Source organism: Coregonus clupeaformis, chromosome 23 (assembly GCF_020615455.1).
Source record: "Coregonus clupeaformis isolate EN_2021a chromosome 23, ASM2061545v1, whole genome shotgun sequence".
Lineage (NCBI taxonomy): Eukaryota > Metazoa > Chordata > Actinopteri > Salmoniformes > Salmonidae > Coregonus > Coregonus clupeaformis.
In genome coordinates this window covers 4,063,534-4,074,099 of record NC_059214.1, presented here as the reverse complement: position 1 = coordinate 4,074,099, position 10,566 = coordinate 4,063,534, and the positions used below count along the sequence as shown (strand labels likewise).

The window sequence follows — 10,566 nt, the reverse complement described above, 5'->3', positions numbered from 1 at the left end:
TATATATAGAGAGTGGGCCAGGTTTTAGAATGGCTGCCATGTTAGCGCCTTAATTCTTGCTCTAAACAATTAAAACAGAGCAGTGTTTAACAGACGTTTTTATTGATTAGCATTCAGGATAATTACAGTGAGGTAAAAAAGTATTTGATCCCCTGCTGATTTTGTAAGTTTGCCCACTGACAAAGAAATGATCAGTCTATAATTTTAATGGTAGGTGTATTTGAACAGTGAGAGACAGAATAACAACAAAAAAATCCAGAAAAACGCATGTCAAAAATGTTATAAATTGATTTGCATTTTAATGAGGGAAATAAGTATTTGACCCCTCTGCAAAACATGACTTAGTACTTGGTGGCAAAACCTTTGTTGGCAATCACAGAGGTCAGACGTTTCTTGTAGTTGGCCACCAGGTTTGCACACATCTTAGGAGGGATTTTGTCCCACTCCTCTTTGCAGATCTTCTCCAAGTCATTAAGGTTTCGAGGCTGACGTTTGGCAACTCGTACCTTCAGCTCCCTCCACAGATTTTCTATGGGATTAAGGTCTGGAGACTGGCTAGGCCACTCCAGGACCTTAATGTGCTTCTTCTTGAGCCACTCCTTTGTTGCCTTGGCTGTGTGTTTTGGGTCATTTAACATGCTGGAATACCCATCCACTACCCATTTTCAATGCCCTGGCTGAGGGAAGGAGGTTCTCACCCAAGATTTGACCGTACATGGCCCCGTCCATCGTCCCTTTGATGCGGTGAAATTGTCCTGTCCCCTTAGCAGAAAAACACCCCCCAAAGCATAATGTTTCCACCTCCATGTTTGACGGTGGGGATGGTGTTCTTGGAGTCATAGGCAGCATTCCTCCTCCTCCAAACACGGCAAGTTGAGTTGATGCCAAAGAGCTCGATTTTGGTCTCATCTGACCACAACACTTTCACCCAGTTCTCCTCTGAATCATTCAGATGTTCATTGGCAAACTTCAGACGGGCCTGTATATGTGCTTTCTTGAGCAGGGGGACCTTGCGGGCGCTGCAGGATTTCAGTCCTTCACGGCGAAGCGTGTTACTAATTGTTTTCTTGGTGACTATGGTCCCAGCTGCCTTGAGATCATTGACAAGATCCTCCTGTGTAGTTCTGGGCTGATTCCTCACCGTTCTCATGATCATTGCAACTCCACGAGGTGAGATCTTGCATGGAGCCCCAGGATGAGGGAGATTGACAGTTCTTTGTGTTTCTTCCATTTGCAAATAATCGCACCAACTGTTGTCACCTTCTCACCAAGCTGCTTGGCGATGGTCTTGTAGACCATTCCAGCCTTGTGTAGGTCTACAATCTTGTCCCTGACATCCTTGGAGAGCTCTTTGGTCTTGGCCATGGTGGAGAGTTTGGAATCTGATTGATTGATTGCTTCTGTGGGCAGGTGTCTTTTATACCGGTAACAAACTGAGATTAGGAGCACTCCCTTTAAGAGTGTGCTCCTAATCTCTGCTCGTTACCTGTATAAAAGACACCTGGGAGCCAGAAATCTTTCTGATTGAGAGGGGGTCAAATACTTATTTCCCTCATTAAAATGCAAATCAATTCATAACATTTTTGACATGCGTTTTTCTGGATTTTGTTGTTGTTATTCTGTTTCTCACTGTTCAAATAAACCTACCATTAAAATTATAAACTGATCATGTCTTTGTCAGTGGGCAAACGGACAAAATCAGCAGGGGATCAAATACTTTTTTCCCTCACTGTATGTGTACTGTCTGTACTGTGTTGTGGCATCAACAAATTGCATATCTGCTTTCAATGGAAATCTTCATAGGTTTAGAAAACTATCAGCACAACGTGGAAGCGTCAATTATCACTTAGCAACGGCTATGGAGAAGTGGCGCTTTTGGAACGTTCAGACAAAGCGCATTGGCCCAACTCTCCATATATATGTCTCTTTCCCCAATTGTCCCCCCGCTATTTCTTTACACCCCCACCCCATTTCCCTCACCCTGTGGGACAGTCCTCCCCATCCCAATAAAAAACCCTTCTGTCACTTAAACCCAATTCACTACTTAAACCTAGCTGTCGCTCAAGCTTACTACCTGAACCCATGACTCCCATCCTCCACTTCCCCATATTAGACCACAGCTAGTCAACGTATCCCTCACTAGGAGACTCCCTCAATGGTTAAACCCTCCATTTCCCACCAATGTAACGCCTTTCAGTTAATTAAAGACGTCCTCCAGCGATGTTTGAAGTTTTATTGTTGAAAAGCGTTTTTCCCATCAATAAATACAGTAAAGTACACACACTAAAGGATAAAAACAACTTTTGAGCAAAATAGTGTTTTTTAGACAACTGCAAACTTCAAGGAGTTGGTCTAATGGGTGGGGCTTTCCTCTTTTATTTTCTATTGCTCCTCTATTGTTCCTCAAGCAAGGGGGAGGCCAATGACATCACAGATTCCCATAAGAACAACTCATTGAATGCCCTACTCCTTGAAGTTTGCAGTTGTGTCTAAAAAACACAATTTTGCTAAAAATATATGTTTTACCCTTTAGTGTGTATACTCTACTGTATTTATACTTGGGATATCGCTTTTCAACAGTAACATTTCAAACATTGCTGGAGGACGTCTAAATCAGGTGTTGAATAAGGGGAAAAGGAGGCTGGCGTGCCACTTTAAGTGTGTTTCTCATTGTGAGGAGAGAGGTGGTTCAATAGCCATTGCTAAGTAGGAATCATTAGTACTGGAACACCTGATTTGACTTTGAGCTGTGGACCATTGGAACCAAGATGATTAGAATGGAGATATTACTCTCTTTCATCACTGCATCCTACAGCAGTTAGAGGTCCTAGGTAGAACCAGGATGATTGTCTCCCGAGTGGCGCAGTGGTCTAAGGCTGTGCCACTAGAGATCCTGGTTCGAATCCAGGCTCTGCTGTAGCCGGCCGCAACCGGGAGACCAATGGGGCGGCGCACAATTGGCCCAGCGTCGTCCAGGGTAGGGGAGGGAATGGCCGGCAGGGAGGTAGCTCAGTTGGTAGAGCATGGCATTTGCAACGCCAGGGTTGTGGGTTCGATTCCCATGGGGTATGAAAAAAAAAAAAAAAGATTAATGTATGCACTAACTGTAATTCGCTCTGGATAAGAGCGTCTGCTAAATGACGTAAATGTAGAATGGAGATATTACTCTCTTCCATCACTGCATCCTACAGCAGTTAGAGGTCCTGGGCAGAGCAGGTCATGCATCACAATCATATTGATTCTTCTACTCGTCAGTTTGTATGTTTGTTTTTTAAAGGCCAAATGCAGCTGTTTTTTTTATATCAATATCAAATAATTTCTGGGTAACAATTAAGTACCTTACTGTAATAGATTTCCATTAAAATTGGCAAAAATAGCTTTTTTAGCAAAAAACTATTTCTTAAGCAAGAATGTTGCTAGGACTGTCTGTGAGTGGTCAGAGTGGGTTGGGGCAAACTGAAAACAAGCTGTTATTGGTCTATTAAAAGGTGCAGTATGCAGAAATCGCTCCCATTTTCTGGTTGCTCAAATTCTACTAGTTCGCCTAATTTTTGTTTATGTGACAAAACAAACAAGTATAGTGTAGAGAATCATTGTACCATATAAACTACTGTGAAATATATTTTCACTAACCAAAAATATTGTATTTTCAGATGTTTGAAGCTGGTGTACAAAACTGAAAGTAAGAGATGCAAAAACGAAACTTAAGAACGGGAAGCATAGAAATACTGCACATAGAACAGATCTACCGCTTCTTAGAGATGCTTTCAATGAGAATGACAGATCTATAACTCACATTTCTATGTGAATTTGGTCAGGTCACCCAAAAAGTTACAATTTACCGCATGGTGATGTCACCATGGAAAGCCAAAACTCCTACCCATGTAAGCCTGCTGATTAGAAGGTCCTGTGTAGATTGTATTTTCAACCAGCAACTATCAGGAAATAACACTGATCAAAATGTGTTCACACTTTTACAGACGCACACACACACACTGGATCTGATACAGACAGTTACATAATGCACAGAGAAGCAAGTTTGTTCTCAACATACATAGAAATCATATAAGGAATGATATGTGTGGTTTATTTCTTCAAAATATTCTGATAACACATGTTAAACAAAATAAGAGATTGATTCAGTCACATTGCCATGCCAAATCAAACAATCTAGTTTTGAATGAGAAGACATTAAAACAGAGACAGTAACATGCTGTTAGACACGTCTAGTGTTTCTTCAGTAGCTGGGTATTGCACGCAACTCATCTATACAGTAAATGCCATTTTAATAGTATTATTATGATTACTGTATTCTGTAGTTTTCAATGGTTGTTTATTCTCGGAATTCAGAGCATAACAGGAACTCAGACAATGGTGAATATGTAGACTTGGCATTCCACAGTAGCAGTGGTGTAAAGTACTTAAGTAAAAATACTTTAAAGTACTACTTAAGTAGTTTTTTGGGATATCTGTACGTTACTATTTATATTTTTGACAACTTTTACTTTTACTTCACTACATTCCTAACGGAAATAATGTACTTTTTACTCCATACATTTTCCCTGACACCCAAAAGTACTCGTTATATTTTGACAGGAAAATGGTCCAATTCATGCACTTATCAAGAAAACATCCTTGCTCATCCCTACTGCCTCTGATCTGGCGGACTCACTAAACACAAATGCTTCGTTTGTAAATGAATGTCTAGGTGTTGGAGTGTGCCCCTAGCTATCCGTAAATTAAAAAAACACAAAAAAATGGTGCCGTCTGGTTTGCATAATATAAGGAATTTGAAATTATGAATACTTTTACTTTAGACACTTAAGTATATTTTAGCAATTCCATTTACTTTTGATACTTTAAGTATATTTAAAACCAAATACTTTTAGACTTTTACTCAAGTAGTATTTTAATGGGTGACTTTCACTTTTACTTGAGTCATTTTTTATTAAGGTATCTTTACTTTTACTCAAGTATGACTTGAGTACTTTTTCCACCACTGCACAGTAGGCTGTAACTACACTGAGACCAAGTTTGCAGCACAAATGGCATCCCTTTCCGTATATACTAACTTTAAGCATCAGTTGTCAGAGCACCTTACCGATCACTGCACCTGTACACAGCCCATCTGAAATTAGCCCACCCAACTACCTCATCCCTATATTGTTATTTATTTTGCTCTTTTGCACCCCAGTATCTCTATATGCACATAATCTCTTGCACATCTAGCATTCCAGTGTTAATACTATTGTAATTATTTTGCACTATAGCCTATTTATTGCCTTACCTCCATAACTTGCTACATTTGCACACACTGTATATATATTTTCTGTTGTATTTTTGACTTTATGTTTTTTTTACCCCATATGTAACTCTGTGTTGTTTTTATCGCACTGCTTTGCTTTATCTTGGCCAGGTCGCAGTTGTAAATGAGAACTTGTTCTCAACTGGCTTACCTGGTTAAATAAAGGTGAAATAAAAATAAAAAATAAATATAGTGCACTATTTGGGTGATTCTACAGAAGTGTTGTAAATTGCTGTCCCACATAAAAAAAAACTATTTAAAAAAACAGTTAAGTCTCCAAATTTAGGACATTTAATTACATCATGATATATTCTAATTCACTTCAAGGAAATAACAAACATATTGTTAAATGAATATAGTACAAAGTCATTGTTTATATACCTGTTTCTATTGAGAGATGTCTGTCTCACACCCTGACTCCTAAACTTCATGTTTGAAAATAAAGCAATTAATGCTTTTAAAAATAGTTTTAGCATTATTATTTCAATAGAACATCTTGAGTTGTTATATTATTACATTGAAAGATACTGATATAATTAGTAGTATTGTTTATTTTAAAAAAAATGCTGTCCCACCTTTTGATGTCACTACCGTTAAAAGACAGATAAAACACACACATTAAAAGACTGTGGAATGAATGTGCATTAAGCCACACCCCTAGAAATATCTCCAGCTGATGTGATTGCACCCCACTTCAGCATGGCCACATAGTGAGTAGTCTGTCTGCAAACATTTTGGAGAAAATGAGTGCGCAAGTTGGTAAATCTTCATGTATTTTTAAGAAGTGTCACTACTCAACATCTAATATTTCACTAAATATTTAAAGTATGGTTTTGGGACTAAAATATGTGTTTGTGTTTCATCTGTCCAAATGGAAGCTAGCCAGCCATATGCTAGCTACGGGGATTAATGTCCAAAATAAGTCAAATTGTCCAAACCGAAACGGTCACAACCGAAACAATTGACACCATAGAGATAGATAGAGGTCTCATCTTTGTATCTGTGCCATTATGGCATCTGTGCCAGCGCCATTGAGGCTATCTCCATTTTAAAGTTACAACCGCCATGCCCTACATCCTGAGCAACAGAGGACCACCATGTAGGTAGTGGTCAAGAGCACACTTCAGGAAAAAGTGTATTGAGCTGTATAGCCAGCAGGGGGGCTCCAATCCTCAAAGAGCCCAAACATTGTCATCTATTTGGCCCAGACATAGACGTCTATAATGTGCTGTCCTGTACGGTACTCTTCTCTACTGTCCTGTACTGCACTCTACAGTACTCCAGTGAACTATACTCTACTTTACTCCACTCAAGTTTATTCGAATTTAAGAAAGGGCCCATGGAGTCTTGATCTTGAACTCAAGACCACATCAATTCTGTATTTAACTCGTCATGGTCTCAACTCCCTAGGTCTGGATCTTGGGACCGATGTCCTGGTTAAAATCTTGGTCTTGGCTCATGATCTCGAACAAGACCTTAGTCTTTGGTTTACAAACCATAGGCAACTCAATTTGAAGAACATAATGCTCCCAACCCATAATAATCCCCATCCAGTTGACTACTTTAAAATGGTGGAAGCCCTCAATGGCAATGTCTATACTAAAATATATATCCGTCTAGAGTCCTCTATATATCTCTATGATTGACACTTGAAACCGGCCCGCCTGTTATTTAGATAAAATAAAGATAGGAAAAGTTACAATTTATACATCAAACAACATAATTAATTAGATACATAAGTAATTCAATCAATCAATACGGTTTAGATTCATACAATCAACATTGAACATTTTACAGAGAACAATAGAGAAATTTCTCTAAATTCAATTTAAAGGTTTTGAAAATCCAGTTAAAAATCATGTTTTTACTATTTTGTCAATTTTGTATGCAAATAAAACATTTAAAATGAATCTGTAATAAGGTTAATCCAAATGATCAATACTGTGCATGGTTCTCCATGTATTGCTACTTTTTCAGTATGTTTCGGTAGTGGCAAAGTTTGTGCCTGGTAAGAAATTCAGGACAATACTTCAAATATGCAATACAAACAGTGTGTGAGTATTAGATATGCCTATCTGACATATTATTTAAGAGATGTGTGCTGAAAGTTTTGGAAAAATAGGATACAAATGTGAATTTCTTTCCAACCCCCAATTTGCACCACTTCTGTAGAATCACCCATATAGGAAACAGGGTGCCATTTGAGGCGCATGCCAAGACTCCGGAATCACTTACGCAGTGTTATTACTCATCCACGGAGGTCCCTCCCCTCTGACTTTCTCCTGCAGTGGGTTTTTAGAAGGAGGCGAGGAGAGAGGACTCGAGGAGTCTATTGAGATTCTCCCTATGACTGAGACAGCCTGGTCTGGCCTGCTCACCCTGGACCACGCAATCCTCCTCCCATCTCCCCAAGGCTCCTGGGGCAAAACGTTTCCAGTGGTACAGATACAACTGCCCCCAACTCTTTATTCCATATTTGACACAATGCAATTTGGTGCTGCTGGATCTCTGGTTAGATTTCTGCCTTAATCTCTGTTTCCACCCAAAATTAGGTCCAAAAACATCTGTTGATGAAGTGGCTATTTGTCCCACTCTACTCTTAATGTGTGCTTTATCAAGACTACAGTAAAACCATTGGTGTGTTCAGGATCAGTTACAATGCAATTTTGCAACACTTTGAAACTGGGGTTGATCAGTTCAAAAATGTTGCATAATATCATTATTGCTTGAAACAATGCAATCATGAACACACCCTTATGATCATTTTACGGTATACTATGGGAATGTTTAAATCTACTCAGCATGCATCAACCTCTAAGTGCCTTTGGAGTAGTTACCTTATGAGAGTAGGAGCTAGATTCTATTAGATCTGCACATAGCGGTTGTTCTGGCGCTGTCTGAGGTGGAACTGTGTTAAGAGCTGAAAATCCACAATCGGCTCCTTGCGTTAGCTTATCGTGGACACGAAACAAAACATCCGCTAGGCAGATGTCTGCCAACGTGGGTTCTAATTGAGTCAAAGCCTAGGTAAAAGCTACCCTGAGCCACTGATGCGGGGTCAGATATGTTATCTTCCCCCTAAATGGTTATGGTTAAGAGCAGGTCAGAGCAATCTGATCCTAGATCTGGGGTTAAGGACAACTTCTACCTCAAGTAGTCTCAACACAGGGAGAGGAGAGCGTTGTGCATAGTCAGATAAGATCATACAATTGACAATGTGCTTGTTCATTATGTTACATACATGTAACTGCCAAAATAAAGGAAACACCAACATAAAGTGTCTTAATAGGGCGTTGGGCCACCACCTTGCCATAGATTCTACAGGTGTCTGGAAGTCTGTTTGAGGGACATGACACCATTCTTGCACAAGAAATTCCATCATTTGGTGTTTTGTTGATGGTGGTGGAAAACGCTGTCTCAGGCGTCGCTCCAGAATCTCCCATAAGTGTTCAATTAGATTGAGATCTGGTGACTGAGACCGCTATGGCATATGGTTTACATTGTTTTCATGCTCATCAAACCATTCAGTGACCATTCATGCCCTGTGGATGGGGGCATTGTCATGCTATGGGGCATAGCCATGGTAGCCAAAATAATGGCCTACCCAGCATTTTTATACATGACCCTAAGCACGATGGATGTTAATTGCTTAATTAACTCAGGAACCACACCTGTGTGGAAGCACCTGCTTTCAATATACTTTGTATCTCTCATTTACTCAAGTGTTTCCATTATTTTGGCAGTTACCTGTACATAATGTACAGTAGTAGTAGTGGTAGTAGTAGTAGTAGCAGTGCTTGGTATTGGCTGGGTATGGCCATGTGTGTGTAAGGCATGACTGGTTGACCTCTTTACCAGGTAGAGGACCACGAACCCCAGTGCAGGATCAGGGTAGCTCAGAAGTTAGGGTTCAAGGGTCAGGAAGTGGGGTGATGTCATCAGCTCTGTATTGCGGGATAGAGCATGGATATGGATCACTATCAACCACTGTCCTCTTTCTTTTTGTCTCTTCTTCTCTCTCCCCCTCTTTCCTTCCACTGTTTCTCCCTTTTCCGCCACCTCTCTCTGTCCCTCTTTCTTTTGTCCTTCTTAAACCTCCCTCCCTCCATCTCATGTGTTGCGCTTGCACATGCTGGACCTCAGCATCAGTGTACACTCATGGGGGACCTCCGGGTTGTCAATCATGCGTTGCCATAGCCGCTGTTCCTCTCCGTACGAGTCCATCCAGTCCACCTCGTTCCCATAGCTCTGGCCTGTAGGGAGACAATAGATCATCACTATCTGTTCTATACACTCCATATCCCTACGGCGTTATGCTGACTGAATATGCTACAAATCACCATAACCTCTGAGAAGAGAGAGAAAATAAGAGAAGTGAAGACTAGAGTTAAACTGAGGAGAAGCTTACAGAAGAGAAGACCAGAGAAGAGAACAAAAGAAGAGCAGAACAGCAGAGATGTCCAACACCAAACAACCCATCACAGCCCCTGGCTCTTCCCAGACAGACAGACAGACCTGTCCCTCCGTTGAGCCGGACTCCCCCCAGGAAGACGTTGCTGGCCAGAGCCTCCTTGTCCCAGACGGTGAGCTCCAGACACACGTTGTTCAGGTCTCCGGCCTGCAGGCCACAGTAGGTGAAGGTGTGGTTCCACTGAGGGTTAACCGTGCGACGCACCACCGCCGTCTTGTGCTTGGTGGACTTACTGTTGTCAGGGAGCAGGTACCTGGATGGATGGGGATACAGGAAACAAGACATACAAAACTGTCAGAGGAATAGGAATTAGGTAGCTAGCTAGTAGGTCCTTCTTCCCGTCATTCTTACTAGGAATGAAGGCTGGATGAAACTGAATGGGTCTATCTGGGTCTCACCCTTTCACAAAGGGGTCTGAGGTGCCTCCAGACTTGACAGAGGTCAGGTTCTTGGCCTCCTTGACCAGCAGTTCCACCATGCCTCCTTTAGGCAGCTTGATGCTGGTCTTCTTTCCTTTCAGAAAGCCTTTCTTCACTGAGAGGAGGAGAGGAAGAGGTGAATGAGCAAAAGTCCAAACAGTCTTTCATGAAATGTCATTAGTTGAATGATATGTGTTAGTGATGGGTTGGAGCAATTAAAACAGAGGGGTTTTGTGGAGCACCTTGGACCTGGTCCAGGGGTAGCATGAGGTTCTTCTCTGCAGGGATGTACTTCAGAACCACGGTCAGCTCCCCTTTATACTGGAGCGTGGAGTCCATACTACAGTCCAGCTGCACATTGAACAAATCTA

General features: G+C 41.1%; 1 protein-coding gene across 1 annotated transcript in view; it reads right to left on the bottom strand.

Moving 5' to 3' along the window:
• Positions 1–9,036: 9,036 nt before the first annotated feature.
• Positions 9,037–10,566, bottom strand: part of sytl5 (synaptotagmin-like 5) — an 81,387-nt gene continuing 79,857 nt past the window's right edge. Inside the window, exons 14-17 of the mRNA XM_041843823.2 lie at positions 10,438–10,546; positions 10,175–10,310; positions 9,821–10,029; positions 9,037–9,558 (exon numbers count right to left, since the gene is read on the bottom strand). Of these exons, the coding sequence (XP_041699757.2) occupies positions 9,416–9,558; positions 9,821–10,029; positions 10,175–10,310; positions 10,438–10,546 (597 nt within the window). The 3' untranslated portion in view covers positions 9,037–9,415. The remainder of the gene's footprint in view (positions 9,559–9,820; positions 10,030–10,174; positions 10,311–10,437; positions 10,547–10,566) is intronic.